Here is a 25,139-nt window from a genome sequence, read left to right on the forward strand (position 1 = left end):
GAACAAAGTCGGTATACAGACGTCTATAAAAAAAATAACTAAGTTTTTGGTGTAAAAAAATCAGCTAGGTGACTTTGGAATGTTCGTACAAACAACTATGCTTCTGATGTTTTCTTAGTGGAGAGCTACTCGGTGTTGCTGCATTGTCGGCAATCTACTACTATTAGCCAGGAGTGTATTCCTTCATAGTTGATAAGCTCTTTTGTGTTCAACTTCTTATAAAGTAAATTACGTAACAGAATTAGAAAAATCTATGTTGACAGATCTCGGTGACATTTCTATCTAGTATCATCAACATGGTGTTAGGTTAAGTAGTTTTCAGCAGTTTAGGGTTACCAAACTGAATACGCTAATAATCATCATATCTTATTGCGCCAACATTGTATCTACTGCATAGCGGCCTGATTACATTTGTAGAGGTCCAAATCTGTACATAATAGCCCCTGTTCATACCCATGAAGTATGTGGTCCATTGTCTGGATGGGATGCCCACATGGGTACTCAGAAGAGGGGGCGAGACCCCACTTATGAAGATTGCCCCTGGGTCCTTCCAACTCTAGCTCTAGTTCAAGCATGATTAAGAATAACCCAATCCTATCTACAGAGGTTTGTTCTAGTGGTCTGTTTCTCTCCAGCATTCAAGGCGGTAAGTTAACTCTATGGAATCAAGGCTAGTGGTGGTTATGAAACTCTTGTAGGATTTCAGTCTTTTCCTAACCACCTGGTGATCAGAGAGCGGGTGACTTCCATCATTCTCGTTTATATTTTTTGGTCTTTGAATGGGCTATTTGGTGGTGCAATGCTTGCCAATCTATAGAATACTGGAAGGGGTGTTGGTCTTAAGGCACCAGTAATTATACGAAATGCTTGATTGAGTTCGGCATCAACTCTATGGGAGTGACGTGACCTTTCCTAGAATGGTGACCAGTATTTGGCAGTGGAGTAGTTGAGTGCCATAGCTGTTTGTCTAAGGTTTCGAGGATTTGTTCCCCAATTTGAATTAGCAAGTTTGCTAAGGAGGTTATTTCTGGCATCTACCTTCTCCTTTACTTTTCTTACATGCTCTCTAAAAGATAGTTTGTTCCGTAACCGAAATACAAACCACGCTATTTAAATAGGGGGTATTACTTTCGGTGTAGCTGAATTACGAGCCATTAGATTTTTAACGAGGGTTAACTGGTAAGGGAGGGGTAGCTAGCTACCCCTCCCCCCTCACACACCGGTGAACTGATTCACTTCGCTTTTGGCTCGGGTGATGGTCAGATGTGTCTGGTCTCACCCTCGCATTGACAGCCTTAATCTTTTTTGCTTTGTCATTCAGTTTGTGTGTTTGGAAGTTGGCCTCTCTCTTTATCATGCGGAAGTACCCTGGTTTACCCGACCGCCCTTGTGGGACTAATATGTCGGCGGTCGAGACAGACCCTCACACCTTGTGTCCGTTCTGCAGAGGTCAATGGTGTGATAAAGATAAAGTGTGCAGTGAGTGCAGGGAGTGGTCTACCTCCCAGTGGGAGAGGTTTTCCCGGCGACGTAAGAAGAAGTATAAGCGGGATCTTTCTCCTTCAAGGGTTTCCTTGAAGAAGGAAATTCCAAGGACTCTTCTTCCGTTGTCCGAACCTCCTCCGAAGCTCCCACTCGATCGGTCTCTCGTGAGAGGCCGGCGAGTGGTAGCGTAGGCCATTCTTTTGTTGACCAACCTCGGGGTTCGGGAGAGGGAGTTGCCTCCCATAGCGAGGCAGCTCCTCCTCCTCCTCCGGGGGAGGATTTTAATAACACTGTGTATAATGATGATTTATTGCAGCTTTGGGCTTCCTTGGGGCTTAAGGGTTCGCCCTCCAAGGAAGCCCTTTTTGACTTGATCCAGTTGGGCGCAGCTGTCAAACAGTCGCCGGTGATAGCGGAGGTTGACCCTCTGTCTTTCATCGACGTTGTTGTGGCAGAGGCTTCCGACGGGTCGGGTCAAGCCCCTGCCTTGGGTGCTGATGTTGCTGAAGGCTCAGTTCCCCCCTCCGAACATCCTTCGAGGGAGGAGCTGAGTCCAACGGTCCCTCCTGCAGGTGATTCTCCCCCTCGGGGGAGTTCACTGACAGAGACTCCTCTTCGGAGGACCGACGATGGTGTTCCTGCTCCCAGAGGACGTATCCGTTGCAAGGCTCGCCCTCCTCTTTGCCGTAGAGGTCTTCCTTCTCCCCACAAGGGAGTTAGGAGGCGCCTCTTCGGCTCCTTGGCCTCGCCGTCCCCCGCAGAGGATCATCCTTGATGTGAGTCGACCGTTGCAGCCGCATCTCTGGACCTCTGCAGATCGTTCGCGATCTCCTACGCCTGCCAGACCTGCTGATCCTCCTTTACCGTTCGTGGCAGCTGATGCGCAGTGGGCGCCCTCGCACCCCGTTATTCAACGGGCACCGGTCCCTTCGGGGCAAAAGGGCCTGTCTCACAATGTGAGCAAGTCCCTGAAGTGCCAAGTTTCACCTGTGCGCCCACGATCTCCTGCGCGTTACGCGCAAGCACTCTCCTGTTCCTGCAAGTCATCCTGTGCCGGAAACAACGCGCCAGCGATCTCCTATGGCAGAGTCGACATGTCAGCGCTCTCCTGCTCGCCAGCGCTCTCCTGCATGTCAGCGATCTCCTGTACGCCAGCGATCTCCTCCTCGCCAGCGCACATCTGCGTGCCACGCACGCCCACGATCTCCTGCACGCCCACGATCTCCTGCGCGCCCACGATCTCCAGCTCGCCAGCGAACTTCCCCTGCGCGCCCACGATCTTCGGATCTGGGCGTAGGAAAGAAGTCTCATCCTTCGCCTTCTCGCCAGAGTTCACCTACGCGCCCTTGGAACTCGCCCTCTCGTCAATCCTCGCCTACGCGCCATCGCGCGCAGTCACCTTCGCGCCCACAGGTTTCAGCTCCTACCATGCGCACTTCCAAAGGTGGACGGGACACTACGCGCCCACGAGCAGTCTCCTTCACGCGTTTCTACGCCTGCTGGTCCTGCGCCCCATCTGTCTTCTCCAGATAAGCGATCTCCTGCGCGCCCCATCGCCTGCGCGCCATCACTCTTCAGCACGCCCACAAGCCTGCTCGCCGAAGATCACCTGCGCGTCCACACGCAACCTCACCTGTGCGCAGTCGCTCACCTGCTCGCCCTGCGCGCCATCGCTCTCCTGTGCGCCATCGCTTGCCTGCGCTCCGTCGTTCACCTACGCGCCGTCATTCTCCTGGTCGCCAGCACTCGCCCGCGCGCACGCACACGTGCGGGAACGTTCGCCCGCGCGCGAACCTGCGATTGTTCCATCGCGCGAACGCCAGCGCGAGCCCAAGCACGATTCCCTCCGGGTTTTGCAACGCGAGTCTTCAGGAGCGAGAGCAGTCAGGTTATCTTCTTCATGGACCCCCCCCCCCCCCCCCCCGCAAGCGCAGAACAGCATCGCAGGAGGAGGGGAGGTCTCCAGAGAGATCTAGGCACCCATCTTCTTCCCTTTCTTATCAGGCAGGCCCTGTGGTATCTACTCCGAAGGATCGCCTGATCCCCTTCCCTCCACGGGAGTCTCTGACACTGCGTCTGTCAGTAAGCAGTCATGGTTTGGGTCCCTTATCAGAGCTGTCGTCCAGGCTGTTAAGCCTGCCTTCGTTGATTTGGGTCTCAAACCAACGGCAGCTCCGACCCCACTGAAGAGGAAGAGAGGAGTAGAGATCGTGGTGACTTTTCCCAGGGTCAAACTGGCTCCTAAGAAGTCCGTAAGGAAGGCTCCTTCCCCCCCCTCAGACGTTCTCTCCTTCTCCTGTAGACGAAGCTTTTCCGTCCTCAAGGGAATCTACCGAGGTGAGACCTTCTCCCACCGCACCAATGGGAGAAACCCCACCACGAGTAGGAGAATCGTCCCGTGTTGGGGCAGAGAAGAGCCCTCACACTTCGTTGCTGGAGTCCTGCATCCCTCCTAGAAGGGAACCCAAGGACTCGAAGACTATCCCAAAGTCTTCTTCCAGGATTCGACTAGAGCCAGCAAGACCCTAGGAGAACGTCCACGTGTCCCCCCAAGTAGAGCATCTGGGAACAGGAGACTTTGCTGCCAGTTCACCAGGAGGAGAGGAGCAAGAGTCAGAGCATGCTTTCTGGCAAGTCTTGACTCTGATGAGGCATCTCAACGGGTTCAAGGACCCTGAGATCGCCCCTCGTGAGGGCAAGGACACAGTCCTAGACCGAGTCTTTGGCACTCAGAAACCCACTAAAGGCCAGTGCAGCTTTGCCTTGGTCCCAAGGGGTGAAGAGTGCCAGGGATAAGGTTGAGGGCCAGCTCTCCGAGCTCGCCTCCTCCAGCCGCTCCACTGCTGGCAACAAGCTCCTGCCACCTCCTCGTGTTCAACAGAGGAGGTATTTTGAGATCATGGAGGAGTCTTGTTTAGCTCTTCCGCTCCACCACTCTGTGGAAGAGCTTACCAGGGGAGTCTCTCTTGAGAGACACTCTAACCGGCAAGTGACATTTTCGGCAACAGAGATCCTGAGTCAGGAGAAGGTCGCAAAGTGTGCCATGCAGACCACTTCGTGGCTGGATGTCTGGCTGGGGTCTCTGGGCATCCTACTGTGATCCGAGGATCTGTCCAAGGAAAGCACCAGGAAGGCCCTGGAGACCTTCCTCCTTTCTGGTACACGCACCATTGAGTTTAATGGCCCGCCAAGTCTCGAACTTGTGGGCAAACTCGATCCTGAAGCGACGTGATGCGGTGACCGGGAGGTTCCACTTGAAGGTCCCAGCTGTGGATGTCTGCAAGCTCAGACACTCTTCCCTCCTGGGAAAGAGTTTGTTTGAGCCCAAGGATGTGGAACAGGCAGCTGAGAGGTGGAGAAAATCGAACCATGATTCTCTTCTCCAAAGGGCTCTTACAACAAAGCCCTACAAACCTCCAGCACCTCAACAACCTCGCCAGTCCGAAACCGGCAGTGGCAGCAAAGACGACGGTGTCCAAGCAGCAGCCCTTTCCTGTCAAAGACAAGAAGGGCAGAAAGTCCTCCAGGGGAGGCAAGAATCCTAGAGGGAGCGGCCGAGGCCACAAACGCTAGGATTGGCAATCCCCCTGCATGTCCACCAGTGGGGGGGGATGCCTGCAAAGTTGCACATTCAGGTGGCAGCAACTCGGGGCCGATTCCTGGATGATCTCCGTGATCAGTCAGGGATATCGCGTCCCGTTCATAACATCTCTTCCTCCCCTGACAGCGAATCCAGTGTCGTTGAGCTCCTATGCCATGGGTTCGGCAAAGGGGCTAGCCCTACGGGCAGAAGTCAAGACCATGCTGAAGGAGGATGTTCTCCAGGAGGTCGTCGACGGCTCCCCAGGCTTCTTCAGTCGACTCTTTCTTGTAAAGAAGGCATCTGAAGGCTGGAGACCAGTCATCGACCTCTCAGCTCTGAACAAGTTTGTCAAACAAACTCCGTTCAGCATGGAGACAGCAGACACGGTCAGACTTGCAGTGATACCGCAAGACTTCATGTGTACACTGGATCTGAAGGACGCGTACTTCCAGATCCCAATCCATCCGTCTTCCAGGAAGTACTTAAGATTCAGCCTAGACAACAAGATCTACCAGTTCAAGGTGCTGTGTTTCGGTCTCTCCACAGCACCCCAGGTATTCACCAGAGTGTTCACCCTGATCTCTTCGTGGGCACACAGGATCGGCATCCGTCTCCTCCGTTATCTGGACGACTGGCTGATCCTGGCAGACTCGGAATCGACCCTTCTTCGACACTGAAACAAGCTTCTGGGACCTTGCCAAGATCTAGGGATCATGGTAAATCTCGTGAAGTCTTTTCTGCTTCCATCTCAACGACTGGTATATCTAGGCATGATTTTGGACACCAATCTCCACAAAGCCTTTCCATCAGACGACAGGATAGCAAGGCTGAAGAGGGTCGCAGATCCTTTCCTCAGACAAGAAGAGCTTCCAGCCCAATCATGGTTACGTCTCCTAGGTCACCTTTCCTCCTTGGCCCGTCTAGTTCCAAACGGCCGCCTCAGGATGAGATCCCTGCAATGGCGACTCAAGTCCCGGTGGAATCAAGGCCACGATTCCCCGGACATTCTGGTCCCTATGGGCCCTGCGGAACGGACGGATCTTCAGTGGTGGGTGACGGACGAAAACCTCCGAAAGGGAGTGGATCTTCTCGTCCTCCCCCCGGATTTGATGCTGTTCTCAGACGCTTCAAAAGAAGGGGGGGGGCCCACGTTCTGAACCACAGGATCTCAGGCCTATGGTCAGAATCAGAAAAGTGCCTCCACATAAATCTTCTAGAGATGAAGGCCGTATATCGGGCACTTCAACAGTTCCAACAGACCCTGGCGGGTCACTCCGTGGTGGTGATGAGCGACAACACCACGGTAGTGGCTTACATCAACAAGCAGGGAGGTACCTTTTCACAACAGCTATCCCATCTTGCAGTAGAGATACTGAGATGGACCGAAGTCCACTCGATTCCACTATCGGCTCGCTTCATTCCGGGCAAAAGGAATGTGCTCGCCGACAGTCTGAGCAGAGCATCGCAGATAGTGAGTACCGAGTGGTCTTTGGATCCTCTAGTAGCGAACAAAGTCCTGACTTTGTGCGGTTCCCCGACTGTGGACCTGTTCGCGACAGCCTTGAACTTCAAGCTTCCGCTGTACTGTTCCCCAGTCCCGGACCCCAAGGCACTCTGGCAAGATGCCCTCCAACAACGATGGGACAACATCGACGTTTACGCCTTCCCACCGTTCTTTCTGATGAGAAGGGTGCTCAACAAGACCAGAATATCGGTCAACCTGTCAATGACCTTAATAGCTCCGCTATGGCATCATGCAGAGTGGTTCCCGGACCTTCTGCAGCTCCTGACGGAACTCCTGAGAGAACTTCCTCCGCGACACGAGCTACTCAAACAACCACACTGCAACATCTTCCACAAAGCCGTAGCATCGCTTCGGCTTCACGCCTGGAGACTATCCAGCATCTCCTCACAGAGAGAGGCTTTTCGCAACAAGTTGCTGAAAGGATGTCTCGGCACCTGCGAAAGTCATCCGCAGGGGTCTACCAGGCGAAGTGGAGAGTCTTCTGTGGTTGGTGTCGTGGAAGGGGTATCTCTCCCCTCGATGCCACTATTCCAGCAATAGCAGAGTTTCTTGTGTATTTGCGGGATGAAATGCGCCTTTCAGTCTCGGCAGTGAAAGGCTATCGCTCAGCCTTAAGCCTGGCCTTCAGGCTGAAAGGAATGGACATTTCCTCCTCGCTTGAACTTTCTCTACTCATACGAAGCTACGAGCTTACCTGCCCTCTTAAGAGACCTCCGTTTGAACCATTACACCAGGCTTCTGATCGTCACCTGACTTGGAAGACGGTGATCCTACTCGCATTGGCCTCAGCTAAGCGAGTCAGCAAACTTCATGGTCTCTCGTACGACGTCGCCCATTCAAGGGGATGGGGGGGAGTTAACGTTCAGGTTCGTACCTGAGTTTGTGGCTAAGACTCAAAATCCTGGGATTCCGGACCCACGGTTCGACTCCTTCCGGATTTCGAGTCTCCGTTCTGTAACAGTTGACCCAGACCATCTCCTACTGTGCCCAGTAAGGAGTCTGAGGCTCTATCTTAAGAGAACAGCTGCAGCTCGTCCTCGAGTGCGAGCATTGTTTGTGAGCACAGGAAGGACTAAGAGGAGGGTCACTAAGAACACCATCTCAGCATGGATTCGCAGTGTCATCCACCATTCCCTGAATCCAGACCCTCCTCCATCACGTCGCCCTAGAGCACACGATGTCAGAGGCATCGCTACGTCCCTGGCATTCAAGAGAAATTACTCAGTGACGCAGGTTCTAGAAGCTGGGGTCTGGAAGCGTCAAACGACCTTCACAGCCCACTACCTGCAGGACGTGACCCACAGGAGGCTCGATACGTTCTCTATCGGCCCTGTGGTGGCTGCACAACAGCTAGTCTAAACCTCAGGCTCCTTAATGGACAAGTAGCAGAAGGTTGAGGGCATTGTTACCCGGTTTTAGTCTGCATGAATGAAAAAGTATGGCTGGCTTCATCCTCCCCTCTCTTGGGGAAAGCAGCATCCTGGGTTCTCTGCACAGCTGACCTCAAACCACTGCAGGTAAACCATGCTTCCTTGTGTTCCTAGTATTAAGATAATACTGTCGCGTGCCCCATACCCTGACGAGGTGGTATTGGGAACGTCCTATCCTAGAATTCCATCTAAAGGATTCCAGGTCAACTTCCTAGGACGAGTCACACTTCATTCCTTCACACACAAGCTTACGTAGGCCGCACGTTCCTTGCAGAGTAAGGGATTTGCGAGGTGCAGGGACTCTTTATCTCGAGTGCTACACACTCGGATTCTGAGTCCACGGGCAAAGCCAAAGCCAGTAAGGCTGGGACTTACCACCCTAGCTAAGGGTTAAGTCACTCTATTTAAATAGCGTGGTTTGTATTTCGGTTACGAAACAAATGTCAAATTCATAGATAATTTGTATTTTTCCTAACCATACAAACCTTAGCTATTTAATCATACTTGCCCGCCAGCCCTGTCCCCCGTGAAGTCCTACTTCTAAGCGAAGTGAATCAGTTCACCGGTGTGTGAGGGGGGAGGGGCAGCTAACTACCCCTCCCCTATCCCCTCGCTAATTAGCAAGGGGGTAGTTAACCCTCGTTAAAAATCTAATGGCTCGTCATTCAGCTACGCCGAAAGTAATACCCCCTATTTAAATAGCTAAGGTTTGTATGGTTAGGAAAAATACAAATTATCTACAAATTTGTCATGTTCTGTATAATGTAACGCCTAGATAGACAGGGAAGCTATCAGTATTCAGTTTCTTATCGTTCAACGAGATGTTCAACTCCCTTTTTGCATGGTAATTTTTAAGATGGAAAGCACAGAGCTGTGTTTAATCGGAGTTAGCAAATAAGAAGTTTTGCTTGTGTTATTCATTAAGATTTTGCAAAGCAGCTGATAATTTGCTCTCAGTGGTAGTAAATGACTCTGACTGAATGGTTAGGCACAGATCATCTGCATGTATAAATCTATGGATATATCTAAATTGTGGCTGATTGTTGGTATAGATATTGAAAAGCATGGTGGCCAACAGAGACGGCTGTGAGAGGCCGATCTGTTGTTTTCACCATCTGCTTTTTCTACTGTCCATTTCAATAAAAAAAATTCTGTTACTCAGCAGTAACTGGATGATATGCACAATGCTTGATTCGCAAATAACTTTGGTAGGTTTTAAAGGAGGTACCGGTGGTTCATAATGTCATAGGCTGCTGTTAGGTCAACAAATACTGCCCCTGTAATTTTCTGGGCGAGGCTAAGTAACCTGGGAGCAGTAGGATCTTCCTGCTCTGAAGCCAGCCTGGTTTGGCGTTGGTTGTTCTTCGACGGGGTTGTTGCTATGTGGACCATCATCATCTGTTCGTACAGTTTGTATAAGATGTAGAGTAGAGATACTGGCTGATAGCTCCTAGGGATCATTAGGTCTTTGCCAGGTTTTAGTAAGGCTACAACTTAAGCTCTTCTCCAAAGTTTTGGGATCTGGAATCTTCTTATACAGTTGTTAGGAGGTCCAAAGTGCCAATACCCATGATTTAGTCCTGCTGCAAAAGTGCAGTAATATCTCAGATTTAATGAATGGTTCAAACTCATTAGTTTCTTGCATGGCACTTTTCAATTTGTTCATCATTCTTTTGAGATATCCCTGTTCTTTATGTGGCTATCCATTAATTAAGCTTTGTTTTGCTACTGCATTAGGTGTTACTGCAGCTATTCTTATCCAAGTTCAATTTACTGATTGTTTTCCATGCTTTCTTACTGTTCCGAGTCATATTTCTGCTAGTTATCAGATCTTTCCATCCCTCCTTTTTCTTGTTGGCTACAGGCCTGCATTAGTCAACAAAAGCTCTCCTAGTTCAATGGTGTCTTGGGCAAATGGGTCTGAATTGTACGCCTGTGTATAATCATTGTAAATCTCTTTCCGTTGGTCTGGGATATACAGGATATAATTATTTCTGCTTCCTCTTAGAAAGCGTTTTCCTTAACACTGTCAATACAAGTTTCATGTAAAGTTCATAGTTGTCTGGTTCTGGTTCAATGTTATCTTGTCATCCAGCTCTGATGTGAAACATTCCCACTTAGCGTTCATCTACTAATTAACGTTTGGCATTTGTGTGTGTGTGCTGTGTGGGGGGGGGATGTTTAATTGAGATGTTTACTATTTCATTTATATATGATTTCTTCTACTGTCACAATGAATTTTGCAAAGTTAATGATAATGGAATTGTGAGGGTTTGGTAAAGGGTATTGTTTAAGCATTATTTACCCCTTTATTTTTTCTGACTAGAAGCCTTAGGTTTGTTTATTTCATTTGAATTTTTTTTTTTATATTCTAATAGTTTTTATTATCATAACTTTGAACTTGTTCTCATCCTTCATACAGTACAGTATTTTTTAAAGTAAATCTTTTCAGTTATAGTACCATATTTTTTTACTTTGCTTTTAAGGCCTGAAATGGCGAAGTAGAAATCTTTCCTGAGATTCTAATTGTATGAATTTTTAATTCCAAACCTATACAGAAACAAAATACCTCTTAATGATTTACCGAACTGTTGGATCTCTTTCCTCAGAACCAAATCGAGGGGTGGTGCCTAGTGTTGATATTGGTTCGATTTTATTGCTTTAAAGCTTCTGGACCCAGTAATGTAGTGCAGCTGGAGTGAGGTCAGCATCCTGAATTAGGCAGGCTGCATGCTACATACAGCCGCAGTTTTCTAATGACATCATTTCATACCCTGACCAAGAGAAGTCTTAGATGGGATCTAGAGAACCCCATGTTGATTGTTAGTGACCTGTTTACTGAGATCAGATCCCTGAAGCTCCAGCGGGCAGAGCAAGAGAATGTGGAGTCGTTGCCATCATGTCCTCTTGGCACTGGGGTCATAATAACCAGTACTCTATCTATTTCACCAGCCTGCCCAAGCATCATTGGTCTGGCAATTCTTATAACTGGAGAAGGTCCAAGGTTTACGACAGTACAACGATACTCCAACCTGTACTGGGTTCTTGGAATCTACTGCTTAGTGTGGTCCTAATGCCTCCCCACTTGTTTAACACATGAGACTATAAACTGTCCCCGATGAAGTGGCAAGTTGGGTAGAACAATCCTTGGCCACCATTAATGTCTCTGCTGGTCATCAGGCCACTTAGCAGGATATCTTGCACCTGCTGGGTGTTAAGGTAACTCGCCAGCGGAGCCAGTAGCCAGAGGAATTGTCCAGTCACGGGGAACAGTCATGGCACAGCTTATATGCCGACAAGGTTGCCATGGCCATCCCCAAGTCTTCACCCGTTCCCATACGTGTCCACCCTCGCACACCACCTCGAACTGTCCTGAAGCCTGCATCTATGGAAGTGCGTATGCCACATACATGCACCCTTGACATGTCTCCTCAGTTATTATTATTATTACTTGCTAAGCTACAACCCCTAGTTGGAAAAGCAAGATGCTATAAGCCCAAGGGCTCTAACAGGGAAAATAGCTCTGTGATGAAAAGAAATAAGGAAATAGAGTTTGAGTGAAGTAATTAATAATTAAAATCAAATATTTTAAGAACAGTAACAACATTAAAATAAAGTATTCATATGTAAACTATTAAAAACTTAAAAAAACAAGAGGAAGAGAAATAATGTAGAATAGTGTGCCCAAGTGTTTTCTCAAGCAAGAGAACTCTAACCCAAGACAGTGGAAGACCATGGTACAGGAGCTATGGCACTCCCCAATACTAAGAGATCAATGGTTTGATTTCAGAGTCCCTCTCCTAGAAGAGCTGCTTACCATAGCTGAAGAGTCTCTTCTACCCTTACCAAGAGGAAAGTAGCCACTGAACAATTACAGTGCGGTAGTTATAACCCCTTGAATGAAGAACTATTTGGTAATCTCAGTGTTGTCAGGTGTATGAGGACAGAGAAGAATATGTAAAGAATAAGCCAAATTACTCGGTGTATGTGTACGGAAAGGGAAAATGAGCCGTAACCAATGTATTACTGTCTGACCAGTCAAAGGACCCAAGGACTCTCTAGCGGTAGTATCTCAACCAGTGGCTGGTGGCCTGGCCAACCTACTACCCACCAGAGGATGTACTGCACTTGGTGCGAAAAACCAGGGAACACAGTGAATGAATGCTGCAGACGTCTGAACCTTGGCTTACGCTGTGTCTCAGCTAGCCACCATGTCGCACAATGTGGACAACAGACAGGGCCTAGGTCACCTGTCCTGAAGATGACTACTGTCCGTAGCCCTGGGAGAGAAACCACTGCCGTCCAGACGTCTTCTAGATAGAGGGCAGTGCCTATTAGGGCTACTCTAATCACGTCGTCCTGCTCTGGTTTGACCAGTAGCAGGGAGAGCCGAAGCAGGAGTGAATCTAGTGTTTCTCCCAAGAATAAGAAGTCAAAGGCTAGAATGTCCACTGGTACCGAGGTGTACCGTAAGGCTTTAAACACCAGACCTTCAATGTAAAAGATAGGGCTACATCGAAGGAGGGTAAGTGTTAGTAAGTTTGCTCTTAGTATTTCTGCACTTGAATCATCTGTTGCTATTGAAATGAAACTCCTTAGGAAATGGATGAAAACGCAGAAAATTAGAATATCGCAACTACGAGGAAGTCAGTAGAGAAAGAGAATAAAAACACTCGCAAAAGGCGAGACCTGTGAAAATATTGGAGAAGACATGAAGAACAACCTTCAAGGAACCAGAAAACTCATATATAACACTGCCAAAAGTTATAGAAGGAAGTCTCAATCTCCTATTTATATAATCAAAGACCCCAGGAATGGCACAATTTTAACAGAGACCAGAGATATAGAATTAGGTTGGAAAAACTATTTTCAAACACTTGAATATCACCAACATAATGACGAAGAATATCTAGAATTTAAGTGTGAATGAGAGCAATGAACCTGACATCATATCAGAGATGGAATTGAAAGATGCTTTCAAGAGAATGAAAACATATGGGACAAGATGGAATTCATATGGCTGGTGGAGTTAATGAACCTGTTATGGAATGGAGGTGACACCCCTGAGGATTGGCAGAGAGATTTAATGTGCCACATCTACAAAAAGGGAGATAAAACAATGTTCCAATTACAGAGGTATATCTCCCATGGCATACACATTCGTGTATGAGAGAATACTTGAGAAGAGATTTTAAGAGAATGTGTAGAATCAAAGTTAGGCGAGAGGCAAAGTGGTCTGAGACCAGGAAGAGGAACATCAGACCTGATTTTCCCCCTGAAAATGATATTTGAGAAGAGCTAGGAGTGGAACACAAGACAGCTATACTGCTTTTGTAGACCTAGAGAAAGCATTTGGTCGAGTACCAAGGCAAAAGATATAAGGTGAATTGAGAGAAAGATATTATGGGGGTTCCTTAAAAACTAATAAGAGCAATTTATAACTCCTATCAAAACATCAGATCCAGAGTAAAGACAAACACTGAAACTGAGGACTGAATTGAAATCCAATCAGGAGTAAGACAAGGTAGTGTTATTTCCCCTCCACTTTTCATATTGTTCATGGATAAATGCAAGAGGCAGCAAAACCCTGATGAGAATATAACCACTGATCTAATTTTGTTGATGACCATGCAATTGTAGCAGAAACTATAGATCACCTCCAGCAGAGAATGATAGACTAGAATAACATCATCAAATGGCAAGATTAGCAAGGATATGAAAACAGAGTTTATGCTCTTGTCTTGAATCAAATATAAATATTTCATTAGTAGGGCAAGCATTATAACAGTGCAGAAATTTAAAATATTTGGGAGCTGTATTTAATTATCAAAATAACTCTAAGCTGGAAAGAACAGTAGAAAACAAATTCAATAACAACTTGTATCTACTATATCCACCGTTGAATGATAGAAACTTACCCCGTAAAGTAAAAATTCTTATATACATCTCCATACCGAGACTAATTCTAACATACGGCCATGAAAGACTAGAAGCCAGCTCCAGGCAGCAGAAATGAAGGAATTGAGATTGATAAAAGGTGTCACAAGACCGGATAAACTTCAAAGTGAGGAGTAGATGGGATTTTGGAATTGAAAGAGGACAACTTTGGTGGTTTAGACACGTCGTAAGAATGGAAAAAGAACAATATCCAAGGAAATTCTTGGAATGGAGACCCTATGGCAGAAGAACAGTTGGTAGGTCAAAGATGAGGTGGATGGAAAATATTGAGAGAGGAGTGAGGAGGAGAGGTGTGAATTTACACGTGATTGAAGAAGAGAAGCTGTATAAAGATCATCAGCAGTGGAGATACTTTCTGAAGAAGGGCAACTGATAGGCTTGAAAAGCCTAACTGGCATGTGGTGAGAAAGGTGGATATTGCCTTTGGCCAAATCCAGTGCTCTTATGGCCTTGTCTTATTTAGGTGCCAAGTTATTGCCCTTTGGAGGAGGGAGTCTTGGCTCACCTTCCTCCACTTTTTGGTCATTGTTTCTGTACTCAAGTGGAAACAAGAACCCTGCTAGTACAGAGTAATTTTGGCGAAAAAGTCCCTCCTCTTCACCTGCTTCAGGGATTTGGAGAATACAGCATCACATCTCTCCAGGACCCAGTTGGCCCAATGGTTGGCAGTGTTGAGAATTAAAAACTCCACCAACCTTGAAACTCAATTGCCCTTGCACCAGCAAGGTCAATGTTCTTGAAAAGTTTTTCTGGGTCAACCAAATTTTCGGTGCAGGTCATAAACCCCACCAGTGGTACATAAAACATAGCTTTTACTATCCTCTTCTTATTCGAGGCATCAGTCTGTGTAAACATCACTGACTAGGCTGAAATGGCCGTGCCTAGGGCAGAGGAGAATTGCAGTCATTCAGAATGTTATAATACTTTCTTTACCTCACAAAGGAAGGAGGATGTAATTTCAAAGAGCAGCCAGCCTTTAGGAAGTCTTTTCTTGCAGAATTCTATGAATCTACTAACGCAAGTTTACACCATGATAGTTCTAATCTTGTCTATTGGTTGTGCCACCGGGGAACCATGCATAGGAGGAACGACTCCTGTATCACAAATTACGAGAAAAGCTGCAGCTCGTAGAACCTGCTTCTGAAGATACAGATCCTCAAAGTTTGGAGGACCATTTTTGGGAAGCGAATTCATCCTTCCTCTCCCAGGCCATACTGATGAAGGAAGCAAGGAGGCTAGTATCTTCCTTCTGGCCCCTTAGTCTCAGAAGACTTAATAGAGGCTTGAACTGTGATGGTCTTCAGTTGTTAAGGCCTCAGAAGAAAGGAGTTTCTCAACTTGATTTTTATCATTTATTGTCATTACAAGCCAAGCTATAACCCTAGCTGGAAAAGCAGGATGTTATAAGCCCAAAGGCTCCAATAAGGAAAAGTAGCACAGTGAGGAAAGGAAACTAAAATAAATTGCAAGATAAATAATTGCAAGAGAAGTAATAAACAATCAATAAATATTTTAAGAACAGTAACATTAAATTAGATCTTTCATCAAAAAACCAATAAGAAAAAAAAAAAAAAAAGGAAGAGAAACAAGATTGAACAGCATTCCTAAGTGTACGCAATAAAACTCTTAATCGATGACATGGAAGGCCATGGTACATAGGCTATGGCTCTACCAAAGAATAGAGAACAAAGGTTTGATTTTGGCGTGTTCTCCTAGAAGGTATTAGAGCAGCTTACCATGGCTAGTCTCTCTTCTACCCTTATCAACGTGGTTAGAGCCAAGGCCAACCTCTGCAGGAACAGATGAACTGTCCTGCAATGGTACCCAAACCAACAACACTAGTGACCTGTCCATTGAAGGGAACCTGAACACACTAAGTACAGGCACAGGAGATGCAGAGCACTACGTGATGCGGACTCTCCAAGGGCGGAAGATTTTGTCACCTCACTAGGGGAGACAGGAAGAACTTCCAGATCTGAGGTTTACCCGAGAATTAAAGACCCTCAAGGCAAAGAATCCCATAAACCTCTTCCTCCTGTGGTACCGCTCCCACTTAGTCTAGGAGGATGACCACTAGACACTTTGCACAAGATGCCTCCGTGCAAGAGTGACCTCATGGAAAAGAAAATTTTGTCAACCATGGCTAAAATCAAAGTGGGTTTGTTGGGGTTGGGAGTGTGCGGTAGGTAGGTGCTTCCTTGATACCACTGGTAATGGTTGTTCACCAAGTGTTAAAAGTGTCTATAACAAGTGTTCCAACTTACGCCATTTTATATCTAAGCAAAGAATGAGGGTTTGTATTGAAACAAATGCGTTCTTGGGAGGAGTGTAGAGGCGAGACCTGTTGTAGAAAGAAGACTGATAGCAGATGATGGCGTGCTCCTGTAGGAGATGAGAGAACACAGGAAAATGCTCTAGGGTGTGTGACCAGGTGAGGACATGCTTTACCAGATCTCTTATTCCATGTAAAGGAGTTAGCACCCAGAGAGCTTGTGGGCTCTAGTGCAAGAGCACAGAAAAAGGTCAGGAGCAAACTTATGTTTGATAACTCTCTCAGTAGTAGTCACGAGTGCAACTTCTTGATCGGTCTTTGGGATTTCCTCCATCCAAAATGGGAAAGAATATTGTAGCCCTTCCATCCCAATTTGCAGTGCGTGATTTGAATAAGGAGCACTCGGGTGTCCTCTGCACTGTCTTGTCTCTCGGGTCTTCTCATTGTTACTCTTCAGTGAAGTGGCCAGCACCGTCTCTACCATAGGGAGAGAATTGGCATGAGTAAAATATATGCAACTCTCATCAACTGGTCTTCTAGACTTTGTCTATTAAGGGGAAAAGAGGAGAGCAGAGCACTTCCATCCCGCCTGGCAACGAGTGAAGAGATTAAGTTGGAAGGCCTCCTCGGCCGATGTTGAATAGACTCCGAGGAAAGATCTTAGAAGCTGTGAAGAGAACATAATGATATAGTTCTAGCGCCTTCCGGGTGCTAGAAAACGTCGACACTCCTTCCCACTCACGAGGGAATAAACAATAGTAATGCTGCGAAACAGGAACTAGAAATTGTATATTAGCAGGTTACAAAGACGTCTCAGTCAGGTGGTACAGTTATCCGAAAAACTGCAAAACTTCTTTCCTTAGAAAGATCCCTTTGCACACAAACTGTCAACTATTATCCAAAAAAATAAATTAAAACAGCAGTGGACAGTGTAAAGTTGCTACAAAGTGGTGGGGGGTTGTTTTTTCCTACCACCCACTAGTAGTGACTAAACACCTAGTTATAGATTTTCACACGTCTAATCATGCTGAATATATAAATGTAGGAACAATTCAGGATTAACTTTAGCCTGACTAAAGTGAGCTGACAAATTCCTCTCAAAAACTTACTTTAAATACTGTACTGTAAGACAAACTTTAATAATACAGGATAAATAGGAAAAGAGGTTAAACCTTTTGTATCGAAACATGGGGAAAAATGCAAGAGGCATCTTGTCAAAATAACCAACTTCTGTGAAGTCCTTGAAATGGAGTTAAAGGCAAAATGCTACTGGAGAATGCTAAGGAGAACGGGCATCTTAATACCAAGTAAAATATTTTTAAATTGAACTCATCAAAATTTAAATAGATTTACAACTTGTATTTTTACCCTATCTAATACAAACCTGGAGTTATTTATATGGATATTCTTTCACTTAAATAACTCCAGGTTTATATTTGATACGGAAAACTACAAATTATCTCCAAATTTGTCATCGTTTAACCAAGAGCTTTTCTCGATATAGTCAAACCTATATTATATTAGGACTAGTGTAAGGCCTGCCCGAGGTATTGATTATTGGCGAAATAATGGAATAATTTACACATTTTACAGCTAGGCAAGAAGAGTAATAACACATTTAAATGTAAATGGCAAAATATAACTGTAGGTGGGATTGGAAGAACATATTACACCAAAGCAGTTTAAATTGTAAAAAATAAAATCCTTGTAAAACGGGCCTTTACCATAAAAAAAAAAAATTAGAAGGCTAATAAGATATCTATATAAATTCTTTTGATTTTAAATAATTCCTCATTTACAAATTCAATGCCATACATATGGTTATATCCAACTTTGAATACAGTAGTTCAGGAATCTTAAATTACTCATTGCACATGGGAAAGCAAACTATTTTACAGGTACATAAAGATTGCATTGTTGAAAAACTCCTTAAAAATTATCTTAAGTACTAAGCATTCCCTAGTGCTTTTGAGGAGCAAGATTATAAATAACAGAAGCTGTACAGATTAACGGGCCAATCCAGAGATATCCTTCCTTTTTTTCCTTAAATGCAATCATTATTTAAATGCAACTTGTAATATTATGTTTCCATATTTTTCATCAATCATGAATAATTTCATATTTTTGCAACTTAAAAAAACTAAATTCAAATTAATATCCTTATTCTAGACAATACTTCTATTACTTTCAACATTCATTGCAGGAAGTACATGAACTCTGTATTGTTACTAATATATTAAAAATAGAATATTTGCAGTCAAGAGTGGCACTAAAGACACCACCAAAGATAAAAAGTTAATTTGATACTACTATTACTAATATACATTTATCACAAAGCACCTGCACTATGTATCACATCTATAGTTCAGCCATATACAGATTTAACACTCCAATCTTCTCTAGTGCAAAGTAAAATCTACTGCATCCACAGTATCTAGATTATACATATTTTAGTGATACTTGCTCAGAACAAACCTTAAGATCAGTACAAAAATCTTTGCAAAACTAATAATCTATTCATTATCTGCAATTTAATCGAAGATACAGTACTAAAAAACTGGTTTATTCAAATTATAGCTGGGACTTTAAGAACTACCAAATAATAGCTGGAATTTTAAAAACTGCGTACCAACAAAACTACCAGACAGTAGGTGGTACCGTGATCACTCCTACTAATTTTAAATAAAGCTTTTTAATTTCAGTATTAATCATAACTATGTTTCAGTTTTGCCATTACCCTTTTCTCAAACTTTAACAATATTGAGCTTACAAATTCCTACACCTATTGGTCCTGCAGGCACAAACAATCACACTAAATGAAAGTCTTTTGATCATACTAAGATTCATAAAACCTTTCTATAGTCTCACTGTACTTCTTGACAACTTGGGGTCTTTTGGTTTTCATAGTTGGCCCTGAAAGAAATAAAATCTCCATCAATTCCAAAAGCAAATTACACTAACGTTACAATTTCACTTACTTAAAAGAGTTAAGAGATCTAACTGCCATTTCAGTAAAATAAAGAACGATTAGCACAGGCATATGAATATTTTTGTGTACAGAATAATACTTTTACAAATTAATTGAAAATAGTGCTAATACTGGTCAGATAAAATAAAGTTCTAAATTTTTTTTTCAAAAGTTTGCTAATATTTGGCCAAAGGCTGGAAAATTATACCCTTAAGAATAGATAGGGATGATATACCATACCTTGCAAATGCAAAAATAATATAAATTAATTGATGAAAGTTTAAACAAGTCAAGTAGCTACTGAAAATTTAAACAAATCAACACCATAATAAATCTTGATAAGTTGAACTTTGTAATTTTTTTTTTTTTCACTTTTTTACAGGTCAAAATCCCCTTACCTAGTTCATCTCCTGGTATGGAGAAGTCTTTGGGTAAGATTGTCCATTTCTGAATTTTCTGGGCATTAGAAGGAGCAAGCTTGTTTGCTCTGTCAATTCCCTCCTGGATTGCACGCATCACATTAACATCTGGACCAGCTAGCACATCCGGAACAGTATTAGCTCGAGATCCAACGCTTCGGCACCACTCTATAGCTGCTGGTGCTAAAGTATCTAAAGGCTCGCCAGTATCCATATTCATGTTAGTCTGCAAAAGTAAACACAGTATGAGATTCATAGCATTTATCTTTATCCATCCTTTGAAGCTTTAAAGTTTTATTTATAACAAATTAATTCTCAGTAACTTGCATATTAATGTACCCTACATTTAAATATTTGCTCTATTTTTTTTTTGTTGCACATTTCTGCATTTTCATAAAATTTCTACACATACATACATACGAATACATATATAGGCTGTGAGCAATTTATCTACTCCCTTTGTCACAGTATAAGTAAAAAATTTTACAGCTAGTAGATTCAAAATGAATTTCAAATACTTTTGAAACTTTTCTTCAGTTCTTTATGTTCAGGAGATGAATTTGTTTGAAGTTTCCAGTATTGTCTAATGTCCCCTAACACCTAGCATTTAATTTTATAAAGACTACATATTATGCAAGAAATCCTGCTTCAATACAATTTAACACTATCTTACAATGCAACTGATTACAATCTGACAACACGCTACAATCCTGCAGTGATTTATCGCTTCACTGTTGCTGTAGCTGTTACATTATATCTCAACTAAATTTTCTTAGATAATTACAAACTAAACTTTAGTACTATTCCCCAGAAATTATCACTATTCGTTAAAGCTGACTAACCTTCAGTGTGAGCAGAATAGACAAGAACTTCCTTTTATCACCAATAAGCATACAGTTGCTCAAGCAAGGAAGCTCTGACTTCAGAGTGTCTTCAATCATTACTGGTGCTATGTTCTCTCCTCCAGCCGTTATGATTAGTTCTTTCAGACGACCAGTAATGAATAAGAAGTTGTCGTTATCCAGTTTGCCAATATCCCCCGAGTGCAACCAACCATCATCATCAATTGCTTCATGAGTTTTGTCTTCCATGTGCAAATAGCCCATTGACACATGGCGACCACCCATGCAGATTTCTCCATTGCCATCTTTATCAGGATTATGTAACTTTGTATAGAAACCTGGGGGAGTGCGACCACAGCTGCCAACCTTGAATGCTTTTTCCAAGCCAATAGTATGGGGTCCGGAGGACTCTGACATTCCATAAATTTCAGTAAGTGTGATATCCAAGCTGTGAAAATACCTTACGATATCTGGTGAAATAGGAGCTGCTGCCGAGATGAAAATCCTGCACCTATCAAATCCAAGAACAGTTTTGATCTTCTTGAAAACAACAGCATTAGCAATAGAGAAACAGAAAGGTTTCCTAAAATCTTGTTTTTGTTTACGTTCATTTGCTTCCATTCCAATTGATTTAGCCCACGTGGCAATAGATTTTTTAACTCCAGTGGTTTTTTTGCCGACTTCCATCATCTTTTCATATATCTTCTCCCAAACACGTGGAACCCCTAAAAATACAGTTGGACGCACTTCTTTTAGAGTGGCCCCTAAACTACCTTTTAAAGCATCTGGTTGAGCAAAATAGCATGTACCACCTGCATACATGCAAGTATAAATGTCAGCCATTTGTGCTGCAACATGAGAGAGTGGCAAGAAACTTATCAAAACTTCTTTTCCGGGATAGAAGTCCACATGAATAGAATTGGCATGGGCAGTCCAAGTCAAGTTGTCATGACTCAGCATAACGCCCTTCGGGGGACCGGTAGTACCAGACGTGTAAATTAAAGTACAGCACTGATTGACCGCAATACGGCGAAGCCTCTGCTCTAACTCTGTATCAGGTTGTTGCCTTCCAATGGCCATAGCTTCAGCCCAACTTAGAACTCCCTCGGTAGTAGGTTTCCCAGAGTACTGTATTATTGTTTTTAAGTGAGGCAAGGAGTCACGAATCTGGAGAACCTTGTCCAGCTGCTTTTGGTCCTCTACCACCCAAATTTGAGCCTCACAATTTCTTGCACAATGTTCACAAGCTTCTGGAGAATTTGTGGTGTAAATACCAGCAGCAAAACCACTGAAGGAAAACAAATTTTCATATATTATTCAAGGAAATATTCCAATACTGTATATCAACCATATATTTTTTTTTTTGTTACATTAAAAGTAAATCATTAAAAAAAACACTTACCCAGCAAAGATGGCTGCAATATCAGAAATGAACCATTCAGGAGAGTTGAAACCTAGTATGCAAACTCCATGAAATTTCTCAAGACCAAGTTTAATAAAGGCCTTTGCCATAGTACGAACTTGATCATAGTATTCTTGGTAGGTTGTTCCTTTCCAAACACCATCTTTTTTAACGCACATAGCATTTGTTTGAGGATACCTGCAAGATATTAATATTAGAAGAATATATGTGCAAGTAAATTTACTTCATGGATGAAAAAGTTAATTACATTATTTACATCTAAGAACAGGTACAAGAACAGAACTTCATTCTTCCACGAGTACCCGAAACAGGTTTTGAACCATAACTAGTAATAAAAAAAAGAAGTTTGTACAGGGTAAGATTATTAAATATGTACCGAATTATTTCTGGCAAAATGGCACGGAAACTTACTTATCTGCTGCTTTTTTCAAAAGTGTCGGCACCGATATGGGTGTGTGCGCAGAAACTCCCTGATCCCCAATTTTGAGCTTCACTGCCCCAGTTGGTTCCCATGTTTTTATGACATCAGCAGGAATTATTTGATCCGGTCCTATGGATATCATAAAAATTATCATTAAAAATAAGCTACAGTATAGTTATTATGAATCTTGTAAATGCAGGAATACATTGAAGTTAGAAAAGCCACTTAAATACTGTATCAAAATATGGTAGTAATTTCAAGGTTTCAGGTTTCAGGAAAAGCCAGGTAAAGACAATTTTCAAGTAAATATGAATGATACACTAAGATTTAACCTAATAGGATCCTTGCTTAACTTACCATTAAGATACTCTGTCTGTTTGGTTGGTGACTTGAACATTTCTGGTTTTGGTCTCGAGTCTGAAATATGTTGCGGTACGGGTGCTGGAGAAGACTCGGGAGAGTGCGAATGGGCAGAGGTAGTCTCTGGGGTATCTGGTCTAGGTTCAGAAAATGAAGAAGAAGAGGGCAATGAGGACTTGAGACTTTCCTGCTCAAGCTCTCCTTTCTGAAATAAACGAAGTTCCTCTTTAAGTATAAGCAATAATGTTATAAACTAAGAAAAAAAGTAAAAACTAACCTCAAGAACTTGTACAGTACATAGGTTTGTACTTGAATAACTTCAGTGCTAAGTAAACTTCCAGCACTTTCATGCTAATTGTACTTACAAGCACGGTCTTACTTAAAATTACTGATGTATAATACTGTAGATTTGAATAGGCATGTTCAATGAAAATTCAGAAAATAAAAGGTTATGGACAAATTTAGAGCGCTTGTTAATGAATCTACGTACTTGAGATAAATGGTAAATGTTTCCAGAGGACATGAGACCAAAATTAATAGGATGAGCATTGGATGGATAATAACTTTTCGTAAACAAAATGACTATGAAAAGTAAATGCCACCTTCCCTTTAAAAAAAAAAAATAAATAATCACACTGTCACAGCAGTATTAACTGAGGAACCAGAAAATTTGAGCCTTATTACTAAAGGCTTTGAACATGAGCTAGTTACAATTCAAAGGGCCATGGAAAGAATAATGATGGGAATATCACAAAAAAATAGCAGCATGGATACGGAAGAAAACTGAAGTAGAGGATATTCTAACAATAAAAAGAAATGGACATGGGCAGGACTTATGAAAAGGACATAATGGATGGACAAAAAGAATAACAATTGGTCCTAGAGATTGCAAACGAAGGATTGAAGAGTAAAGAAAATTTCCCCGTATAGACAATCATATACTGTACGTGTGATAGGGGTGTAAGATTACTACCACCATAAGTCCTGTCTGTCATAGAAAACTAAAAAAGAACAGCTGCTGCCCTGTGGTCTTGTTTTTCAGCTAAATGGCAGGCCCACTGCCAATAACTGTGGAAGCTGCTAACTTGCAGTTGGACTATTTAGTCCAAGATAGGATCACCCTTTACACAACTGTGGTTGATGACTGCAAGGTTAGGTGATCATAAAACGGATTTTGAAGCAAAGCGAAAAATCTATTTTTTGGGTGAGATGGCCATGTCGTCCTGATGGAAGCTTCCTGTTGGCAGCTTTCTACGGGATATTTGGCTACAGCGATTCTCCCAGAGAATTGTCCATAGATCTCAAGAATTCTAACTCCTAGCGCGAGTATCCTTAAAATTTTTCTTGAGGATATCGCATATCAGGGGACGTATTTCTTGATACGACACATGGCAATCTTCACCCCGAATAGAGTTTTCACTCTGAGGGGGAAGAGTGGCGAAATTGAAGGGGAGCCGTCATCAAGGTTACCCTTTTCCCGTACTATTCATTGATGGGAAGACTGAGGAAGATAGTGGATGTGATGGAGTGGAGGATAGACATCCTGTGTGTGCAGAAGACAAGATGGAAAGGAAATAGAACTCTTAAGGATGTATGGTTAGAAAAATCCAAATAAGTAATTTTGTGATATGTTCCTACATATACCCGTGTATGTATGAAAGAAATGTGTGTAGGGGAAACAAATAGTAGTGGGAAGAACCAGGGGATAGGGTGTGTCTAAAGGAGGGAAAAAAAATTCTGAAAGTGAAGTAGGTACAGTATAGCTATTAGAAGAGTAGTAGAGCAATTGAATGAAAGGCTAAGAAAAATGGGTGGAAGTAAGATATTTATAATATTTCATACTTGAGGAAAAGACAAAGACAGGAATTAAGGCAATTGGGAGTTACCAGAGATGGAGATGGAAATATACTGCATAGGGACAAAGTCATTAAGAGGAGATGGAGAGAATATTTTGAAGAACTATTGAATACCAAAAATTAGTGTCCCAGGACATGTGAGAAGCACAGAGGGTGGAGGGGCCACTGATGGAGATGCTGAATACAGAAGTGGAACAATGTATAGAGTAAAATGAAAAATGGTAAGAGCCAGGTCCAGTTTCAAATTGAAATGGTCAAATTAGGCCTACTAGCAGCAGAGGGGAGATAATGGATGCTGGGTATATTAAGAGCAATATGGGAAGCAGAAATAAGGCCTCAAGACTGTGAGGTGAGAGAGTAATGGTATCTATTGTATATTTAAGCAGAAATGTGATCTCATGGATAGTGGCAAAAAAAAAAAATTTAAATAAAAATCCTATCAAAAAATCAAGAGTAAAATTGACCTCATAATACAACGGAGTAAAACTGACCTCGTAATTCAACGGAGTAAAACTGACCTCGTAATTCAACGGAGTAAAACTGACCTCGTAATTCAACGGAGTAAAACTGACCTCGTAATTCAACGGAGTAAAACTG

At 43.3% G+C, this 25,139-nt stretch overlaps 1 protein-coding gene across 3 annotated transcripts in view; it reads right to left on the reverse strand.

Annotated features, from left to right (window-relative positions):
• Positions 1 to 18,017: 18,017 nt before the first annotated feature.
• LOC137638708 (long-chain-fatty-acid--CoA ligase ACSBG2-like) overlaps positions 18,018 to 25,139 on the reverse strand; it is a 69,177-nt gene continuing 62,055 nt past the window's right edge. For all 3 annotated transcript variants that reach the window (XM_068371026.1, XM_068371027.1, XM_068371028.1), the window contains 6 exons: positions 22,684 to 22,891; positions 22,317 to 22,455; positions 21,885 to 22,082; positions 20,483 to 21,770; positions 19,620 to 19,866; positions 18,018 to 19,166 (listed from right to left, as the gene is read on the reverse strand). In XM_068371026.1, the coding sequence (XP_068227127.1) occupies positions 19,090 to 19,166; positions 19,620 to 19,866; positions 20,483 to 21,770; positions 21,885 to 22,082; positions 22,317 to 22,455; positions 22,684 to 22,891 (2,157 nt within the window). In that variant the 3' untranslated portion in view covers positions 18,018 to 19,089. The remainder of the gene's footprint in view (positions 19,167 to 19,619; positions 19,867 to 20,482; positions 21,771 to 21,884; positions 22,083 to 22,316; positions 22,456 to 22,683; positions 22,892 to 25,139) is intronic.

This window comes from Palaemon carinicauda, chromosome 3, assembly GCF_036898095.1.
Source record: "Palaemon carinicauda isolate YSFRI2023 chromosome 3, ASM3689809v2, whole genome shotgun sequence".
Lineage (NCBI taxonomy): Eukaryota > Metazoa > Arthropoda > Malacostraca > Decapoda > Palaemonidae > Palaemon > Palaemon carinicauda.